General features: G+C 39.0%; 1 protein-coding gene across 3 annotated transcripts in view; it reads left to right on the top strand.

Annotated features, from left to right (window-relative positions):
* MAP3K20 (mitogen-activated protein kinase kinase kinase 20) overlaps nucleotides 1-22915 on the top strand; it is a 215695-nt gene that overhangs the window by 103167 nt on the left and 89613 nt on the right. For all 3 annotated transcript variants that reach the window (XM_044303724.1, XM_044303723.1, XM_044303725.1), the window contains exons 9-11: nucleotides 4006-4080; nucleotides 10301-10407; nucleotides 22464-22599. In XM_044303724.1, coding sequence (XP_044159659.1) covers nucleotides 4006-4080; nucleotides 10301-10407; nucleotides 22464-22599 — 318 coding nt within the window. The remainder of the gene's footprint in view (nucleotides 1-4005; nucleotides 4081-10300; nucleotides 10408-22463; nucleotides 22600-22915) is intronic.

Genomic DNA, 22915 nt, shown 5'->3' with positions numbered 1-22915 from the left:
TTTCCTGCTTATTTTAAAGCAAAATATTAAGCTCTTTTACTATCACAGTTTAATGTTGTAACGAGCCCCTTTGCTCGCTCTGTTCCACTCTCCCGGCACTCCCCAGGTTTAGTTTGAGCAGCCGTTTTAAGCCATTTCTGCCCACAAAACTGGAGGCGTGAAAATATTGCAAATGAAAGCCAATCGGAATTTGAAGCCAAGATAGTAATTTGTTACCATGGGCTCCTGTTTTTTTCCTTTCCTTCGCATTAGTCACTATCAATAATCTTCACCATGTGAAGATCACCCAGTTACAAAGTAAGCACTTTGGTCATTTTAAACTACCATGAGCCCCACAGTCTATATAATATGTCAGCACTTGGTGGAAAATATTAGAATTGTGTAATTCTGTTTCTCTTAGATTTGACTATTTACAGTTTTGAGTGGTAGTATAGCGGTGGTATATTTTTTATGACTTTGCAGCATATAATACAAAACCATAGCCATCTTTGCATCCTATCAACTCAAATCTTTTTTGAGTCGTCGCTTTGATTATATCATATGGATGAACCTTTTCTGCCTGTAATAGAAAGCAAGTAGTATTATTCTTGGACACATAGTAACTGGCTGGTCAGTGAGAGCACAGCGGCAGATCATTCATAGCGTATAATACTGTTAATACAATCTTCATGTAATACATGATCAAACATTATAGTCCTTACTGTCTATATACAAACCTTGATCTCCTAAAAATGAATGCCTGTACTAGCACATGGAGACAAAATCCTCAGCTACTTCCAGTGTCCATCTGACATATATTATTTGGATGAAAGAAAAGAACGGGAAAATCTTAGAACTTTAATACCCCCCTTTTGAGTCAAAGAAAGGCAAAAAACCCATAAGCTGTTCTGCCCTATATGGGAAAAAAATCTTTCTGAACCCAAGTGGCTATCAGACTGGATCAGCTTTCTTTTATCTCTGCTGTGTAAAACACTGAGAAGTGTAACAGTATAAAATACATGACATGTAAAATAAAACATAAATTAGGGATCATAGTACGTTTGTGAAGAGCCTCTTTTCTTGTAATATATAGTTTGTATCTTATCTTTGGTTGTATAACAGTAGTAAAAAGGTTCATGGCCATATTTAAAAGGAACAGTGTGAGACTTTATCCAGCTCATCACTGAAGTGTATGGGAAAAAAAAATAAATTGACAATTTCACATTTTGTTTTTCGTTACATTGGAGATATAAGTCTGGAGTATTCCCCAATCTGACGTGTGCCACTGTACATCAACCATTGACAAAAAAAATAATATATATATATATACACACACACATACCAAATGGTGTTTCTTTACTTGTATTCCTCTGCCTAGGAAAGCATAGTAGACATATTAAGCTGAAAGGACACTGTTTTGTCGTAAGCTTGGTGCAAGGGGGCGTATGGACACATCGGAGGGATATGTCAGGAAATTCTACTGACATATACTGTCAAGGCACTGTAGTCGAAAACGAGAAGAGAGCTTGTTTGTAGTCTGTATTTTATGATAAAGATAAACAGTCAGTACTTCCAAATGACAATAAAGTCCTAAATGTTTTAAAAACTCAATTGTGAGATCCAGTGTCTATACAATAGCTGAGATACAAATTCACTGTTTCACTTCTCTCAGATCCTATTAAAGATTTTTTTTTAATTCTATTTCCTGAACATTATTATGGGGGCGGCCATCTTGCCTGAGCTGTTCTTTACAGCATATAGAGAGCATTAAAAAAAAATACTTTACCGCAACCCCATGGTCGAGAGACACAATGGTCAGGAGTGGACCCCACTGACTTCTATGGGAGAGTTTTCTAGGCATTCTCTGTGACCTGTGCAGAGGTCATTGTACAAGAAAAGAAGAAATAAGCTTTGACAATCACCTATTGTGTGTAGTGGATCCGGTCTTATCTATACACATGGGTGATATCATTACAGGCAGGATTAGAATGACAGATAATCAGATAACTGCAGTGATCTGTACAGACCAAGAAGTGGCGCCTATTATTAGGCTTAGTGGCCAGTGCGAAAACTGCAGGATTTTATGTTTTTTGTTTAAATATAGATTTTGACATGGAAAATTAAAAATAACATTAAAAAATCTTTAAAAATATGTTAAACATAAAAACGTGATTTAAACAATAGGTTCTGATGACAAATTCCCTTTAATAATTATCTCATATGCTGGGATATGTAGCATTAAACTATGACAGCTGTCATGTCTGAAGATCAGCCATGCTCTGCGTACACAGTTGTAGAGTCTAGTGTCAATGTAATTCTGCATTGTCTTGATAAAAAGCATTATTAAAAGGAGTATAGCTCCAGTGTTCCATCTTTCTAATGTCTTCTATCACTCTTTGCCACCTTTATTTTATAAGACATCTTTTGAGGGCGTGTTGAACATAGTCTATCTACAGTGGGTCAAATCTTAACATTTCCCTGCTATTGCATGTTTATTACTTTGCCCTTATTGAAAAAGATTTTCATCCAAAACCCAAAAATGGCCATATTTTAAAAAATGGGTTAAAAGTTAAAGTAACCAGTTTAATTTTATTTTTTTTATTCTCAATTATATTAGCAATTTTCAGGTTTATTTGAGTGGTCATTTTAACAGTGGCAACAGGAAATGCAGCCATATTGTTTGTCACCTTTGAGGTATCCTCTACGAAAATCATGATAGCATATCATTCCACTCTGTCAGTACCAAGGTGACAGTTTTATCATTAGTTTCTGAGAAGGGAATTCAATTATGACAACTAAAGTGGCTGCTTTCCTGCTGTCACCATTGCAAAAAAATATCCAAAAAAAAGTCAATATCTCTGTAAGTAGTTCAAATACAACTGCTAAACTCTGGCCACTATTCTAATTTTTTATTTAAAGGGAACCTGTCACCTCCAAAAAACATCCAAAGCCGGCAGCAGTACCTGAGAGTAGCCAGCAGCATGTTTGTAACGATCATTTTCTTCCTGTAGGTTGTTGAAGCAAAAGCTGTAAAAACTATCTTTTATCCCTTGCCGGCACGCTTCTCTGGTCAGGCTTGAAGTCACAGGGGCAGCGGCCTCCTTGCTTCAAGTCACGGTAACCACGCCCCTTTGCCTGCCCCTTCACTGTGATTGACAGCGTTTATGCACTATAGTTCGGCTGGCTTTGCCGAACTGCCAGCTGTCAGTCACAGGGGAGGGGGTGCGGTTCCCGTGACTTCAAGCCTGACCAGAGAAGCGTGCCGGCAGGGGATAAAAGATCGTTTTTACAGCTTTTGCTTCAACTACCTACAGGAAGAAAATGATCGTTACAAACATGCTGCTGGCTACTCTCAGGTGCTGCTGCCAGCTTGGGATGTTTTTAGGAGGTGACAGGTTCCCTTTAATATTACATTTTGGGTAGAAATCCCTTTTAAAATCTAACCATCGTTTTGCATTATCAATATGGAATAATCAAGATGCTCATGTGAATTGACTCTTAAATTTTTAGGTCCATTAGAAAGAGGAAGCAACATTTTCTTCGAACCATAGCAGAATCCTCCGAAAGTTCTTGTTGGACTTCCATCAGAGTGTATTTCAGTAAATTGTTTTAGGTTAGTTTCACACTAGCGGCAGGGGAGTCCAGCAGGCTGTTCCGGCGGGTGAACAGCCTGTCGGATCCATCCTGCCGCTAGTTCACGTGTGCCCCCGGACTGCCACTCCGTCCCCATTGACTATAATGGGGACGGGGGCAGAGTTCCGGCGGCAGCGCACAGCGAGAGGCAGCCGGACTCCTTAGTCCGGCTGCCTCTCGCTGTGCACTGCCATGCGGCCGCTGGAACCCCGCCCCCTGCCCCCATTATAATGAATGGGGACGGAGCGGCAGTCCAGGGGGCATACGTGAACTAGCGGCAGGACGGATCCGACAGGCTGTTCACCCGCCGGAAAAGCCTGCTGGACTCCCCTGCCGCTAGTGTGAAAGTACCCTAAGTAGATACAAAAATTCATCCACTTCTCTCATTTTCAGAGATTGACCATACCCAGCTCCTGTCCTAGAAGTTTTGCAGAGTTGATGCGCCAGTGCTGGGATGCTGAGGCAAAGGTATTTGGTTTTTATTAATATTCTTTTTATAAAATTGTACATCTGTCCAAAATGTCCTATCCACGTCCATGTTTGAGAGTAAAACTGTTGATTGTGTATTTATATGTTCCCTCTACGTTTTCAAATCTACTTACTAGTGGTATGACTGTTGTGGTCTTTTTGCCATACAGAATACAATCGCAGAGTAGCTTCGACTAACATGAAAGAGGAGAGAGAGTGGTCAGCCAAACAATTGTGTTTATATATATATATATATATATATTTTTTTTTTTTACTTTTCCTAGTGAAATAGGCATCTGAAGTTCACAATTTGCAATCCGTACTTGTGTATGATAGTATGGATTCCGCTGCTGTGGCCTCATTGAGCGCCGTACAGGGTGCAGCAGCGCTGCTCTTCCTCAAACCTGGCATATGTACATGTGTGTACGTGAATACAGGCTATACAGTGGCTTATGGGAGTACAGATTTCAAAGTGTACCTGAACTACAGTTGCCTATTTCGCTAGAAAAAGTTAAAAATATGAATGAAAGTATATAAGAAATATTATTTTCAGCAAAGTTTTGGTCTAAGTTCAGGTACACTTTAAGATTTCAACAGGCCATCAACCTATGAAATATAAGCTGCATTTCATTGTCACCTGTATTGTTCAAATGAAGGCAGAAGAAAACACTTATGCCGGCGTATTAACCTCTTGTATGTCGCGGTCAAAGCGGATTGCGGCATGCAGAGGGTTTGTGTAGGGTACGGGTGCCCTCCGAATCTCCATCGGGTCCCCACGCTGCAGTGACAGGGACCCGATGGTAGAGAAGGCAGCCCGATGCTTCTACTGAAGCCTGTGAGATCCAGCCCCTTAGGCTGGGTCTCACAGGCAGGCTGTCCACATACAAGCTACAGCATGTATTGTAATGCATTGCAGAGGGGATCAGACCCCCAGAGTCTGACAAAAAAAAAAAAGGTTTTCATAATAAAAAATAAATAAAGTTTCAAGTGATTAAAAAAAAAAGCCCCTTTCCCAAAATACACGTAAAATTGTAAAAAAATAAATAAAAAACAGACATATTGGGTATTGCCACGTCTGTAATAACCAGCTCTATAACAATATCGCATGATCCACCCCCTCACCTGGAAATAAAGGAAAAACTGTGCTAAAACAACAATTTCTTTTTATCACCTTACATCACAAAAATTGCAACACCAAGCGATCAAAAAGGCGTATGCCCCCCAAAATAGTACCAATCAAACCGTCACCTAATCCCGCAAAAAATTAGCCCCTACATAAAATAATCGGGCAAAAAAAAAAAAACGATGGCTCTCAGAATATGGAGACACTAAAACATGATTTTTTGTTTCAAAAATGCTTTTATTGTGTAAAACTTAAATAAAAAAAAGTATATATATTAGGTATCGCCGCGTCCGTAAGAACCTGCTGCATAAAACTGACAATATGTATAAAAATCACATGACCTAACCCCTCAGGTGAACACCGTAAAAAAACATAAAATAAAAACTGTGTCAAAAAGCAATTTTTTTGGCACCTTACATCACAAAAGGTGTAATACCAAGCGATTAAAAAGTTATATGCACCCTAAAATAGTACCAATCAAAATGAACCCCTACATAAGACAGTCGCCCAAAAAAAAAAAACTATGGCTTTCAGAATATTGAGACACTAAATTTTTTTCCAAAAATGCTTTATGTAAAACTGAAAAAAACAACCAAAAAAAGTCATACTAGGTAATGTCGCATCCATAGCACCCTGCTCTATAAAAATAGCATATGATCTAACCTGTCACATGAACATTGTAAAAAATAAAATAAAAACAGTGCCAAAACAGCTATTTTATGTTACCCTGCCTCACAAAAAAGTGTAATATAGAGCAACCAAAAATCATATGTACTCTAAAATAGTACCAACAAAACTGCCACCTTATCCAGTTTCCAAAATGGGGTCACTTATGGAATTTCTACTCTAGGGGTGCATCAGGGGGTCTTCAAATGTGACATGGCATGGCCAGTGAAATCTGCCCTCCAAAAACCATATGGCGTTTCTTTCCTTCTGCGCCCTGCCGTGTGCCCGTACAGCAGTTTACGACCACATATGGGGTGTTTCTGTACAGTACAGAATCTGGGTAATAAATATTGAGTTTTGTTTGGCTGTTAACCCTTGCTTTGTTACTGGAGAAATTGGATTAAAGGGAACCTGTCACCCAAAAATCGCTTATTAAGCTGTTCAGAGTACCTTATAGTGCTACATAGTAGTGTCCTATAGAACTTTTTTGTCGTTTCCCAGTATTTATCCTCATTGAGAAATCAATGTTTTATTCAGCTGCTGCCCCGTGTTTCAAGTCAGGCTTGAAGTCAAGGGGGCAGCGGCCTAGGCGTCTCCAATCCTGCTTTTCTGGCCTCTCGCCGCCTTGATTGACACGCCGCATCTCAGTGCCGGGACCGCGCTCTCAGCCCGCATGCGCAGTAAAGGGCTGCTGTAGCGCGATCCCGGCTCCGGCTCGTACACTCAGCCGGCTTCAGTCTCGCTACTGCGCATGCGCCCGCCAGCCTTACATACTCGTGCCCGCGCACGGCATCTTCTCTTCCTGCGCATACAGAGCGTGATCTCTGGCATGAGTATGTAAGGCTGGCGGGCGCATGCGCAGTAGCGAGACTAAAGCTGGCTGAGTGTACGAGCTGGAATCGCGCTACAGCAGCCCTTTACTGCGCATGCGGGCTGAGATCGAGGTCCCGGCACTGAGATGCGGCGTGTCAATCAAGGCGGCGAGAGGCCAGAAAAGCAGGATTGGGGACGTCTAGGCCGCTGCCCCCTTGACTTCAAGCCTGACTTGAAACACGGGGCAGCAGCTGAATAAAACATTGATTTCTCAATGAGGATAAATGCTGAAAAATGACGAAAAAGTGCTATAGGACACTACTATGTAGCACTATAAAGTACTCTGAACAGCTTAATAAGCGATTTTTTGGTGACAGGTTCCCTTTAAATGGAAAATCTGCCAAAAAAGTGAAATTCAGAAATTTCATCTACAATTTCCTTTAATTCTTGTGGAACACCTAAAGCAGGCATGGACAACCTCTCCAGCTGTTGTAAAACTACAACTCCCACAATGCCCTGCCGTAGGCTGATAGCTGTAGGCAGTCTGGGCATGATGGGAATTATAGTTTTGCAACAGTTGGAGAGCCTCAGGTTGTCCATCCCTGACCTAAAAAAGGGTTAACAAAGTTTGTAAAAACATTTTTGAATACCTTGAGGGGTCTAGTTTCTAAAATAGGGACATTTATGGGTGGTTTCTATTATGTAAGCCCCACAGTGACTTCATAACTGAACTGGTCCTTAAAAAAGTGGATTTGGAAATTTTCGGAAAATTTTCAAGATTTACTTCTAAACTTCGAGGCCTTCTAGCGTCCCCAAAAAATAAAATGGCATTCACAAAATGATCCAAACATAAAGTAGACATGTGGGAAATGTAAAGTAATTATTATATGAGGTATCACTATCTGTTTTAAAAGCAGAGAAATCTAATTTTGGAAAGTTGTGAATTTTTCCAATTTTTTTGTAAATTTGGGAATTAAAAAAAAAAATTAAAATGAAAAATATTAACTGAAATTTACCACCATCATGAAGTACAATGTGTCTCGAGAAAACAGTCTCAGAATGGCTTGGATAAGTAAAAGTGTTCCAAAGTTATTGCCACATAAAGTGACAAATGTCAAATTTCCAAAAAACGGCCTGGTCCTTAAGGTGAAAAATGGCAGGGTCCTGAAGGGGTTAAAGCAACCTTGTTTTTGTATAATTCTTTTGTCCACGAAGGTACACTATGCAAAAGATATTGTGCAGGGACTGTCCTCTTACTTCAGCCCTCCATAGAAAGAACGTGTTCAGCCAGATGTGCATGCTAGTGGGCAAATCCAGCATCTTGGGACTGTCCCTAGAAGAGTGTCACTGAATATCCATAGTTAACTTTATTGTAGTTTCTATTGTTTCTGTTCCTTTATCAACATGCTATCTACATATGGATGGATGTATTACACTCCTATATCATGTCCACCATTCACTACGGTATGTTGTATTCATTCATTTACTACTATTGGACAGGAATGTTCTTCACATACATCGACTCATGTCTGATGACTCCAGAGTGTTATTTTTGTCACTTGTTAATCATCTTCTTTACACAGTTAGTGCCAGATTAATGATACACGGACACCAATGGGGTTTGTTACAACATCATCTGCATCACATGTGATCTATATATAAAACATTCTCATCATTAAACTGGATCTGTAACCATTCCTTGCCTGCCTTTTTTTCTGTGTTGTGAAATTTTTGTTATTCCTTCTAGAAATTTATGAATAAATTGACAGCTAGGTGTTATTATTCCTTCTTAAAGGGATGTGTCCCAAACACAGTCTGACATTGCCAGCATTGATTGGACAGTGTAAGGGTATGGCCACACATTCAAGTTTCTAATTGCAGTTTTAGAGGTCAAAAGCAGGTGTGGTTGTACCCCTAAGAGTGTCCAGGGACAACCCCCAAGTGGTAACACTCAGTTGTAGTAATATCAGAGGAATAGAACAACACAGAGTTAGGGCTTGTTCACACGACCGTATGTGTTTTGCGGTCCGCAAAAAATACAGATAACATCCGTGTGCATTCCGTATTTTGCGGAACAGAACAGCTGGCCCCTAATAGAACATTACTATCCTTGTCCGTAATGCGGACAATAATAGGACATGTTTTATATTTTTGCGGAACGGAAATATAGACATACGGAAATGGATTGCACACAGAGTAACTTCCATTTTTTTTTGCAGATTGCAGACCCATTGACATGAATGGTTCTGTATACGGTCCGCAAAAAAAAAACGGAACGGAAATGGTCGTGTGAATGAGCCCTTATAAGGAAAGATGCTGCAGAATTCTTATATTATAGAGAATACAAGCATTTACTAAAATTGAGATTTCAGGAAAGCTTTTTTAAACTACAAAACAGTGTTGGGGGTTCTGTAACAGATACAGTATATACAGGTATAGCGATAATAATAGTTAACTTTGTTGAATATAAAACATCTGTGTTTGCGTAGCCCATTGTGATATCACTACGTGTTTCTATGTTACTATAAAACCCCTTAAATTGCAGGCTATGGACTGTCTTAATTGTAACATAGTTATTTTCTCAGCATGTAGTGTATTACCGTATAAAAGGCATCTACTTACAGTATGTTTTTAAAGCTGTACTACAGTATATGCTTTTTAAATTAGTACATGTAAATACATAAAAATTAGTAATAGTGGAAAGTGGCATCTTTGCTTGAACAACCACTGATGCTGGATTGTAGGGTGGTCATAACCCCTGGATACGAGCAGTGTATAATGTGATGGAGAAATGAATCAACCCAGCAAAGGAGGCAATATGGACAGTCACAATACATTAGTAGGTGCGTTGTATTAACTTTCTCTACATGATAAATGCCATTTTCTGAAGTGAGACAACCCCTTTAAGTATGAGATGAGGACAAGGTGAGGAGGGGAATGCTGCTGCAGTTTCTCTCAGTATTGTAATGAAAAAATCATGAAGGTGAGAGGTGAGGTGAGCAGCAGAGGGGAAATGTCTGGTTGGCTTTACTTTAATATTACACCAGGACAAGCGTACCCACTCATAAAGCATGCATAGAATAATGCACATATTTAGAGATCAGCAGAAAGAAGGAAAAAGACCAGAAATATGCAAGTTAGACCTCATGCACACAAATGTTTTTTTGGTCCGTGTCCAGTCTGCATTTTTCAGATAGCACATGGACACATTGATTTAAGTCTGCAAAAAATAAGGACAGCACACGGATATCATACATGTGCTGTCTGTATTCGTGTGGCCGTTCCACAAACTGTAGAACATGTCCTGCTCTTGTCTGTTTTGCAGACAAAATTGGGCATTTCTTTAACGAAATTGCGGTATGCAATCTGTATTTTGCAGATCCATGGCTTGTAGACCGCAAAACTGATAAGGTCATGTGCATGAGGACCTGGACACAGCATTTTTACTGCACTATTATATAAATATATGTATCTTTTTTTGTTTGTTTGTTTGTTTCAACTACAGGGACTCTTTGATAATGAAATATTTCTATGCTAGAAGAACTATTAATGTACGATTTATATTTCATCTTTACCTTGCATTTATTCCAGTTTTTCCCTAATGCTTTTGTTTTCTAGAAAAGGCCGTCATTTAAACAGATTATTTCAAACTTGGAGTCCATGTCGAATGACAGCAAGCTGCCAGACCAGTGCAATTCATTTTTGCATAATAAAGCTGAATGGAGGTAAAAATATAAAAAAAAAAATTGGGTCACGCATAGAGATGAGCAAATTTCATATTTTGAAATTCGTTCACGCTTCATTTACTGGTAAAAGGTGAATTGTGTTATGGATTACCTTTAGAGGCATTCCGTTAGTCATTCCGTCATAATAGAAGTCTATGGGCTGCATAACAGATCCATCCCGTTTCCGTCATGCATTCCGTCATAGAATTGTGTTATGATTTGTGGTAACGGAATCCATAACACAATTCACCTTTTACCAGTAAACGAGTCGCAAACAAATTTCATAACCGTAAATTCGCACGTTATCTGAAAGGGTTCATCCCACCATTACATGTTATATTCAATTAATGGATCATAAAAAATTAAGGGCTTTTACATGCTATTTCTATTAGCTACTCAGTAGGTGGACGTGAACATTACTATACGCTTTGACCACCAGGTGGCGTCATACTATGTATGTAAATGTCATAACTCTTCACTAGATCATTTTTTAACAGCATGTAAATGACAAATGTGCTTCATTTTTATGATTTATAAAATGATTATTTGTGATGGTTGGATAACCCTTTTTAATAACATGCATGAAGTTATTAGACTCAGCAGTTTTATTTTAAATTAGTTTTGCGTGGAATTTTTGCATAAGAGGGAAGTCAAGTAAAATTGCCTGCTTTATATTATAATTTTTTAATTTTTTTCTTTAGGTTTGTTACTTTTTAACTTCTGGATTTGTGACCCAGAGGTGACTTAGTATTTAGTTAGCCAGGTTCACCCATTAGAACAACCCTGGTCCGTATGTCCTATGTGTCCAAATACCCATGTGCTCTTGTACTGGGGAAATTGGGCTGTCCATGTATTACATTGATGCTCATTCATTTGCATACCTGCCATGTTGAACTACCTTTTGCAGCTGCTGCAGGGGAAATTATCTGATGAATGCAACTGTTTTCAGGGGTCTCAGGAGCTGGACACCTGTGGCAGCTCTCATATTAAAGAGGGTGCCTATGATTTATTTTCAATTTGCTCATTTTTCAGCAACAATATATTTATTTTATTCGTTAGCTTTTCAGTACCTGCATACTTAAAAATCAAGCTATAAAAATGGAGTTTATGCCTGTGTAATATATCAGATTATAATGCCTACCAACATGGAACCACTGAACCATGGCTCACAATCTTCCCCCTTTTAGAGTATGTTTACACAGGACATATTTTGCAAGTAGTTTGGCTATTTCCACGGATTTGGCTGTTGATTTTGAGCAGATTTCACACTCTGCATTGCAAAGGGTGAAATTTGTGGTCGAACTAAGCAGCAGAAATTGACTTTAAAACCTGCACAACGTATGTGCAAATTTGTTCTAGACGTTTTCCGCCAGATATGGATAAGATTATTTTTTTTTATGTCATCTACTTTGCTATTGTAAAATGCTACTTAGTTTCCTGACAGAAAAAAAAAAAAAAATCTGCAGCTTTTCCACCATGTTTTGACCTACTCTTATCTTCCTAGAGAACCTGAATCATCTAGCCTACTGGAACAGCTAACAGTTTAGTTGGCCTCAATGTAGGTAGGAGATTGGTACAATTAAAATATAATTCCAAAATGCCTGTTCATGAAACGTGCAGTGCGTTTTTAGGCTGCCTCCATTATAAACAATGGAATACAGTAAAAATTCTGTTTTCTCATAATAACTGAACATTAACTGTGTTGCCCTCTCAACCCCAGCCTTCTCCTCTTCCACCCGTAATGTGGAGCCATCTGTTCCTTAAAGGGGTTCTCCGGGAATTAAATGAAATGAAAATATGTAAATATTTTTTTATAAATATATTCTCAAAAATCTTTCATTAGTTATGACGGCTCGTTTTGCCTGGGGAGCAATCATTAGGAGAAATAAAATGGCCGCTGTCCTATTAGTACACACAAAACCTGTCCTAATCACATAGCAGGACACAGCCACATCCCCACCTCCTCTCTGTACTTCATGTCTCCTGATGAACTCGTTCCTACAGAGATTCAGCTGAAGATCATATTAAACTTGTCATCCTGTGTGATTAGGACAGGCTTTGTGTGGACTAGTAAGATGGCGGCCATTTTATTTCTCCTAATGACCGCTCCCTGGACAAAACTAGCCATTAACTAATGAAAGGTATTTGGGAATAAAGTAATAATTACCATACTTATTTTCATTTTCTTAATTCCCGGAGAACCCCCTTTAAAGTATTTAGGAAGAGACATTATAAACCACTGTGTATCATCAGGGGAATTGGGACTACAAGTTTCCCACTGCAGACTATATTAAGAAACTATGGAGCACGTCCAGGGAAAACTGTTACAGAGATACCGAAATATTTAAAGCTTGTAATGAAATGTGAGCAGAACAATCAGAAAGTCGGCAAACACACACACTGTGGACGATACATGGGAAGCAGAGCGTACACACAGACAACAGTCCTCTTAATTACAAATGAGGTTTAGTTGGTTGAAGCTGTGATGGACAAATGGAAAAAGTGACTCCAGGTCTGCAGCTGGACCACGTGATAAGAGTATAAATAGCAAGATCCCGTTTTGAATCTGCTGTAAAGATTTAGGAGTCTCATGAACTCTAGACACTAGTTATAATTTCTTGCACCATCTGCTGTTGAGGAACGCAAACTTCAACTTTATTTTAACACAGCATAAAGTATACACATTTTCTTATATCTTATTATACTGTCCCAATGCTGCATTAAAACCACAATAATACAATGTAAGATATTCATACAGTATATGTAAATCAGTTTTCCATTCCACTATACTGGGGAAAAAAAAATGTAAATCTTTAAATTTTTGCATTGTAAAGATTTCTTGCTGTACCAATCACTTTTCAGCAGTCATTCCCTTGTCACCACAGGCATGTTTACAATGACAGATAATACCTGTATAGATAACTTGGGATCCACCATTCACAATAGGTGATGGTCATAGCCTATCTACTTCCCCTCCCTGCACAATGACTATAGAAGTCAGTGAGGTCCCCTCCTGTTCATTATGTCTATGGCCCAAGTGTCTGCTGTAAAGCATCTCCAAACAGGAGGTCTTGACACATTATTAGGCCTGATGTTAGGATTTTTCTTTTAACTTTAGATAGTGACCCGAAGAATTTAAAAAAAGTGATTTCAACAATAGGTCATTTTGTGATTACATGTTCCCTTTAATATTTGACCAAATCGATTACCTGTGTGTATAGATTCAGTGAGTCACGTGAACATTACTCCTTTCCAAATATAAATTGGGTTAAGCCTCTAATCATGACTTATATCATTTGATTGTTCCAAGTATATTTCTCTTCTATTTCCAGAGTATTCTGTCATTTCCTAAATATCATCTTTACACAGATGGCAGCAAATCCATCAATATCCAGATGTCGAGGGTTTAGATATAATAATCTGTGTCATACATAATTATATATGATACTGACAAACTCTAAGGCAAGTCTGTTCCAGGGACATTTTACGTAAAAAAAAAAAAAAGCAAGTCTAGATAAAAGTAATAACATTGGAGACTACACTTTTCTTACCTTGAAGAACATCAGAAGAACAACAAAACTGAACAATACAAATGTGAACAGGGTCTTAAATTGGCATACACCCTCATGGCACCCTCATTCCCCTCATGGCAGAAGTTGGGGGAAATAATCAAACTCATGGATGCCTGATCCTTGGTTCTCAGGGGAGATACCAGAGGTGTCTGGCAGCAGCCTACTTCCCTTTCTCAATTCAAGACACATGCATGCAATAGCGGGCAGCTGATAGCTATCTGAAGCGTATGGCTAGCCTTATTTGGAGGGATCAATTGTGATACAGAAGCAATGCATATTTCTCTTTCTAACAAACACCCAAAACTTCAGTTGGAATCATTTCTGTTTTTTGCTTCTAATTAGTGCTATAGGTTGAATAATAAAGTTCACCTTAGATATATTTTTCAGACATTTTTTTATGCAATTGTTGGTTATTTTTTTACTATATCATTTATTTTTCTGACTATATCATTCCAGTTCAGACTTTCACCTTCCATCATGTTTCACTCAGTCCTTTATAAGCTCTAATTAAATAAATATTTTCTATATACTATCGGAGGTGAATTGGTTATTTTTTTACCGTAAAAAAGGCGGAGGGGGCTCTTTCTTTATGTTTTTACCTTTCATTGTGTAAGTACTATTTAATGAGGATTCACCACCGTCTCAGCCTTTACTTTGGTAAGATCAAACCTTTCTGCTGTTCTGTGCTTCTGTAGCGAATCTGTCTTAAGTGATAGGTGGCCATCTATCTGGTTTTGTAATATTGACAGCGGAGAGGCATTTGCCAAAAAAAGTAGGCTTGCTCTGCTGAGCTTATATAAAGGTCAAAAGAACAGTATGTAGAATTGAAACCTGAAATATCAAAATCTTTGTATAAAAAAAATGTCATCTTCTCATTTGATCAGATTGCTTAGATCCTTATTTCTGGAACAATTCCCATCGCTGGCCGCCTACCGGTTGCCAGTGGGGTATATTTTAATTCCTAGCGGTAACCCAATCTATATTTCTGCATTGCCTGATAAAAAATATTGGCCTTTGTAAAGGACATTTTTTTTCTTTGTTGTAGCTATGAATATGTTACCATGTGGTCTGTGTGTACTCTTGTCCCACTTTTATTGCGAAAATAAAAAGTAGAATAAAAAGTCATTTTTTAGGGCTTTGACCAAATATGGAATATTCTCTCGCCCTAAGCGAAATCTGAGAGCAGAAGAAAAGGTGTTTATTTGAGTCCTATAGTTTTGTGTTTGATGCCCTACAATGTAAAATATCATCCCACCTTCAATAGTTTTAATAGGAATGCCGTATTTGAAATGAAACGTCTACTGTGAAACACATTTTAACAATATCCTTCTAAAATACCTAATCCACATTACTTAATATTAAGGGTCGGTTGTCAAGCAGGACTTCTTAGCATCTGAACAAAGAGAATTGTTAAGGACCAAATGAAATATATTGTAGATAGAGATGGTGAAGGTTGGTAGATATCTACTTATAAACCTATTCTCAGGCTATAGAAAGCATTAGCAGTTAGTTAGATCAGAGATCTTAGATATGCAAACTTTCAAGTACAAATGATATATGTGAAGAATGGTAAGAAGCGTGTAAAAACTCCACATGAATATATTGTAAATCCATTATTTAATAGATCCAAGAGAATGAAGATTCAAATTACTTAATTACCAGCTACTTTACTTAGATTAGGTCTTTTCTTGTCATCATTAGTTTTCCCAACTAAACTGCTGTTTGCCACCTCACCCACCAATAGTCTAAACCTTTGAGAAGACCACCTGTGATCTACACTATTTTGTATCAGTGACTTTTTTCAATTCTGATTAAAGATGAGCGAATCGACCTCGGGTGAAACTTTCGAAGTCTATTCGAGAGCTCCGTACAGCATTAGAATGTATTTGCTCAGATGAGCCGAAGACTTCGGGTAATAACTTCAGACATTAATTTCTACTGTTAAAAACCTTTTACCACTTGGATACTTCGATTACTTCGGTAAAAGGTTTTTAACAGTAGAAATAAATTTCTGAAATTATTACCCAAAGTCTCGTGAGACTTCACGAAGTAATAACTTCGGCTCATTTGAGCCAATACATTCTAATACTGTACAGAGTGCTCGCTCTGTACAGTATTCTAACAAAGTTTCATTCAAATCTACTTTGGATGTTTCATCCGAAGTTGATTTGCTCATCCCGAAGGCCTCATGCACACGAACATATTTTCTTTCCGTGTCCGTTCCATTTTTTTGGCGGACAATATACGGAACCATTAATTTCAGTGGGTCCACAAAAAAAAACCTGAAGTTACTCCATGTGCATTCCGTTTCTGTATGTCCGTATTTCCGTACCGCAAACAAATAGAACATGTCCTATTTTTGTCCGCATTATGGACAAGGATAGTACAGTTCTTTTAGGGGGCAGCTGTTCCGTTCCGCAAAATACAGAATGCACATGGATGTCATCTGTATTTTTTGCGGATCGCAAAATACATACTGTTGTGTGCATGAGGCCTAATTCTGATATATTCTATAGTGTGTGTGTATATTATATATAATGCATTCGGAAAGTCTTAACTTTTTTCACATTTTGTTATGTTGGGGCTGTCATGGACACTCCCGTGCCAGGAGATCAGAGAGACTGGCAACACGTGGGTTAATCTGAATGGTTCCTTGTGGATCATTTGTGTGTGTGTTGTTTTGGTAATGACCACACCTTTGGCCGGTGTTGTTGGTTTGGTCATTCAACTTCCCCTATTTATTAATGCTTACCCCTTTTGGAGATGTGGTTTATAGCTTTAGTTTCTGGACTCTGGACTAGCTGGTTGTTGGATCTCGGTTGAGCTCCTGGCGCTCCCTTTGCTCCATGTGAAGTTAAGTGTCGTCTTCCCTATTTGTATTTTTTTTGTTATATTTCCCTGTCTTTTGTATCTCCTGTTCATCTTTCTGGTGGAGGAATAGGTTGTCTCAAGTCCTGTCACTATACCAGGGCCCTACATGGTGTTAGGGCTCTAGGTGCCTGTGTATGAACTTTCCAACCATCAAGGTCAGTTCATACTGATAGTTAGTCAGGACTTGGATTAGTGTTAGGTGAGCTTCTCCTTTACCCTAGTTTCCAGGCCTAGTTCCTATCCCCTTTCCTCCTGTGCTTGGTGTGGAGTTTCCCACCCACACCACATCCGTGACAGGGGACTTTAGCTTTAAAAAAAAATTATAATATATATATATATTTATTTTCCCCATCAATCTGCACTCAATAACCAATAATCAGGAAGTGAAAACAGAATTTTAGAAATGTTAGCAAATTTTTTTAAAAAAATGAAAAACTAAAATTTTGCATGGACAAGTTTTCAGACCCTTTGCTGTGACACTTGAAATGTAGCTGTGGAGGCGTCCCATTTCTCTTGATCATCTTTGAGAGGTTACTTAATTGGAGTCCACTCATGGTAAATTGAGTTGATTGGACATGATTTGGAAAGATACACCCATCTATATAAGGTGTCACAGCTGACAATGCATATCAGAGCAAAAACCAAGGGATGAGGAGGAAAGAACTCCATGTAAAGCTCAGGGACAGGATTGTGTAGAGGCACAGATCTGGAGAAAGGGACAAAAATTCTATAAGTTCTCAAGAGCACAGTGGCCTTTAAAATTCTTACATTGAAGAAGAAGTTTGGACCAACCAGGGCTCTTCCTGGGTTCTTCCCCCCCCCCCCCCCCTTTGTAAGAGAGATGACCAAGATGCCAGTGGTCACTCTGGATGAGCTCCAAAGATCCCATGTGCAGATAGGAGAAACCTCCAGAAGGTCAACAATCACTGCAGCATTCCAACAATCTGGGCTTTATGGCAGAGTGGGCAGAAAGAAGCCTCTCAGTAAAAGACACATGAATTTGTGCAAAAAAGCACCTCAATTATTTTTAGACTGTGAGAAACAAGATTCTCAGGTCTGATTAAAACTAAAATTGAACCTTTTAGCCTCAATGGCAAATATTACAGCTTATGAACGCTTTTTGTAGCCAGCCAAGAGTCTTTCAATTCTTGTTTGAGGGATGTTCATCCATTCTTCCTTGCAAAAGTCTTCTGCAGTTCTCAGATTCCTGGGTCGTCTTCCATGCACTGCTCTTTTGAGGTCTATCCACAGATTTTCATTGATGTTCAGATACGGGGACTGTGAGGGCCATGATAAAACCTTCAGCTTGCACCTTCTAAGGATTTTGAGGTGTGTTTAGGATCAATATCCATTTGTAGAAGCCATCCTCTTTTTACCTTTTTTTTTTTACAGCTGGTGTTATGTTTGTTTCTAGAATTTGCTTTAAATTTCATTGAATCTATTCTTCCCTCTAACCGTGAAATGTTCCTCGTGCCAGTGGCAGCAATAAAACGCCAAAGCATGATTGATTCACCCTATGCTTAATGGATGAGATATTCATGAAATGTTGTGCCCTTTTTTCTCCTAACATACCTTTGCTCATTGTGAGCAAAGAGTTCTATTTTGACCTGATCGGTCCACAGGACTTGTTTCCAAAATGCATCAGGCTTGTTTAGAAGTTATTTTGTGGTAAGGACGTAGGAGAGGTTTTCTCCTTAAGACTCTTTCATTAAGGCCATATTAGTGCAGGTGTTGCTGAACTGTATAACAATGTACGACAACTTCAGAGTCTGCTAAATCTTTCTAAAGGTCTTTTGCAGTCAAGCATGGGTTCTGATTTGCCTTTCTAGCAATCTTACAAGCAGCTGTCTCTGACATGTTTCATGGGATTACATTCCTTGTCTTGACCACCTTTTTTCCTGTTAACTACCATTTCATTATTACATTTCAAACTGAGGAAATGGCATTCTGAAAACACCCTTATTTTCTACTGCTTTGTGAGCTTCAACCATTTTCAGAGTGTTAGGCAGCTGCTTAGAAGAAGCTGGGGCTGCTGTTTTTTGAGACAAGGTTAGAGGAGTCTGGGTATTTGTAAAACTGAAATTTGCATTCCCTTGCCTTTCCTAACAATGATTGCGAAGAAGCCTTAACCCTTTTTTTTATCTTTAACCTTATGCCTTTTAGAGATCATTTCATCTTCAACTTAACTGTTCACAATAATTGTGACCAGAGGTTCCATTGTATCTACAAAAGCACTTTTTTTGTTTTGACAAATTATTAATTATAGGAAATAATATTGTGGTCTGTAATACTAATAAAAGCAATATTATCTTATTGCAGCTGTAATCTATAATAATTGGCAAACTATACTGGCTTATAATTGCATGTTATTTATTACCCAATGTTGTAGTTGATGAACAGTAGGAGGTTTCTGTTTGCTTACACTACTTCATGTCTTAAAGGGGTTATCCAATTTCTTAACATCCCCCCCCCCCCCCCCCCCCACATGTGCCAGGCCCCTTACCGGTAATATACTTAGTCTGCTCCTCCCGCCGCTCCTGGTCCCAGCACTGACACTAGTGCTTCTCCCTTCACACAGATGAAAATATTCGGTGTCGGGGTGCACATCAGGTCACTGTGGAGAGGGCGCCACAGTCCTCAGAGCAGCGGCAGCAGAGGTAGGATAAGCCTCCTACACATTTTTTTTTAAATTAAAGTACTGATCATGGGGGTCTTATCTGACATGGGGGTAGTATGAGCTCAGATAAGACCCCCAAATCCTCATCAGACTCACAAAATAAGCCTCCCCAGTGCTCACATAAGACACCAAAAATCAGACACCCCATGCTCACATCTCCCCTATGTCAAATCCCTATACACACACACAAATACACACGTGATCTCAGAATGGGCATCATCTGAGCATGTAGCGTCATCTGAGCATGGGCGGTCATCTAAACATAGGGCAGTGATCTGAGCTTGGGCTGTCATCTGAGAAATCTTTAAATACATTGCAAAAAACAAAGATTGACAAAAGTCTCACTAAGGCTGTCTACACTACAGGTAGGAAAGGTGGTTTAAATGTTTGATAACTCAATTACAATAATACTGTCGTGTGCACCCATATTTGTGTAAATGTATAGCTTGTGGCTCCTGGCAGTCATATGTTTTTTTTTTTTTTTGTTTTTTTTTGTGTGGCTCTTTGTGTCTGTAAGGTTGGCCACCCCTGATATAATGTATTGAAATACTTGTATTTTCTTTTATGGGGGAGAACATAAAGTCCACTATAGTTCTTTTTTCTTTTTTATTATTATTATTTTTTTACGCCATTCACTGTGCAGTATAAATAAGATATTAACCTAATTCTCTGGTTTGATACAATTAGAGCAATGCAAAATGTGTATAGGTTTTCTACTTCTGCTCAATAAAATAATTTGTAAAAATGTTTTGCTTTTCTGCATTTCAAGACTCATAACATTTTTATTTTTCCACAGAGCTGCTTGAAGCTTATTTTTGTGGGATGATTTAGCAGTTTTTATTGCTTTGCTGATCCGCCGGATACCGGCCGCGTGCGGACTGCACATAGCCGCAACCATAATAGAAAATGCCTATTCTTGTCCGCGATTGTAGACAAGAATAGGACATGCTCTATATTTTCTGCGGAGCTTCGAAATGGAACCACAGATGCGGACAGCACACTGTGTTCTGTCCTCATCTTTTGCGGCCCCATTGAAATGAATGGGTCCGCACCCGTTCTGCAAAATTGTGGAACGTATGCAGACTCATTCATACGGCTGTCTGAATGAGCCCTTATATTGTATTTTTCCATAATGTAGCATTTTATAAGGTATATATATTTTTACTCGATTTTTCCTTCTTAAAAAAACCCTTATTTGATCTTTTTTTTACAATTTACAGTTTTTCCATTTTATACTCCCACTTGCCATATAATAAATCTTTAAATCCACTCTTTTGATAGAGGTTCCTCCAATCCTGTCCATCAGAGCAGGAGCTTGGCCTGTCCAGCCATGACAGTATACTTGCACTGCCGTAAAAAACAAACAAACATGGCCCTCTAGATTAAAAGCGTTATCCTATGATTATTGTAAAACAATGAAAATAATACATGCTATAGTACATGCCAACCTCTTTACAACAAAGCTAGAACCAAGCAGTTATTTCAAGCAGGCAGCTTAGGGGTGTGTCCTTTCTCAGAGGTATGTTCTTTCTGCTGCAGTTGGTAACAGCTAAAGGATGGATCTGAGTATGTGCTTCCATCTCTGTGAGCAGAACAGAGAAATTTTGAAAAAGAGCAAACAGCAGGTGGCGCTATGCAGATAGATTTCAGTGAATACCTTAGTAGTTATAATACATTTTAATTATGTGCAGTTACAAAAGTATTCAGATGCAGGTTTGTACTATAGAATATTTTTTGCGGGTTTTTGCATTATTAATCTGCTTTTTGACAAGCTTGTGGAGGACCTCTTTAAATTTGGTGTAGGATCTCATGGTAGATTAAGGCCTCTTTCACATGGGCGAGTTTTCCGCGCGGGTGCAATACGTGAGATGAACGCATTGCACCTGCACTGAATCTGGACCCATTCATTTCTATGGGGCTGTGCACATGAGCGATGATTTTCATGCATCACTTGTGCGTTGCGTGAAAATCGCAGCATGCTCTATATTGTGCGTTTTTCACACAACGCAGGTCCCATAGAAGTGAATGGGGCTGTGTGGAAATTGCAAGCATCCGCATGCAAGTGCGGATGCGGTGCGATTTTCATGCATGGTTGCTAGGAGATAATCGGGATGGGGACCCGATCACTGTTATTTTTCCTTATAACATGGTTATAAGGGAAAATAGCATTCTTAATACAGAATACTTAGTAAAATAGGGATGGAGGGGTTAAAATAAATAAATAAAAAATTAAACTCACCTTATCCACTTGTTCGCGCAGCCCGGCTTCTCTTCTGTCTTCTTCTTTGATGACCTGGGAGGAAAAGGTCCTTTGGTGACGTCACTGCGCTCATCACATGATCCATCACCATGGTGACAGACCATGTAATGGACCATGTGATGAGTGCAGTGAAGTCACCAAAGGTCCTTTTCCTCCCAGGTCATCAAAGAAGAAGACAGAAGAGAAGCCGGGCTGCGTGAACAAGTGGATGAGGTAGGTTAAATTATTTTATTTTTTTAACCCCTCCATCCCCATCTTACTAAGCATTCTGTATTAAGAATGCTATTATTTTCTCTTATAACCATGTTATAAGGGAAAATAATAAAATCTACACAACACCTAACCCAAACCTGAACTTCTGTGAAGAAGTCCGGGTCTGGGTACCAAACATGGCGATTTTTCTCACACGCGTGCAAAACGCATTAAAACGCGTTGCACTCGAGGGGGAAAAACGTGCATTTTCCCGCAACGCACCCACATCTTTTCTAGCACGTCACCCGCAACGCCCGTGTGAACCCAGCCTAAATGTCTCTTGATCCTAAAGGCCTATAGATCTGAACACAGCCAAATGCTGTGTGAGTGTCTGAGGGGAAATATGAAGTTCATATAGGCAAAGCAGGTTGTACATTATACAAATGTGTAAAATAACATTTCTGGTGCCTTATTCATTGTGCAGATGTGAAATTGAAGAAACACTGGATAGGCTGAAGAAACTGGAGCGAGACTTGAGCTTTAAGGAACAAGAGCTGAAAGAGCGAGAGAATCGTTTAAAAATGTGGGAGAAAAAGCTGACAGAACAGTCTCACACTCCGGTAGGTGATTTATCTTCTACAAATCACATTTTTCATTTGGAACATTTAGCTAAAGCTTGGGCCGTCTAAGACACTAACAGCCACCCAGCATGCCATATCACCTAAAACCCCAAAATATATGCATGAGCCAAGTGGTCGGCACTGAATGTCTATAGCCATGAATGTTCAAACGTTCCAATTGACAAAGGTCAAGACAAGGCATTGTCATTCATTTTGACCTTCTACATGTGGTTTGGAAAGGGTTAGCAAGATGAGCCAAGTGTATACTACAGGTAACAGGAAGCAGGACAGTGGGGGTGAACATTTTTGGAAAGGT

The sequence above is a fragment of the Bufo gargarizans genome, chromosome 8, assembly GCF_014858855.1.
Source record: "Bufo gargarizans isolate SCDJY-AF-19 chromosome 8, ASM1485885v1, whole genome shotgun sequence".
Classification (NCBI taxonomy): Eukaryota; Metazoa; Chordata; class Amphibia; order Anura; family Bufonidae; genus Bufo; species Bufo gargarizans.
This window is presented reverse-complemented; position numbering and strand designations above follow the sequence as displayed.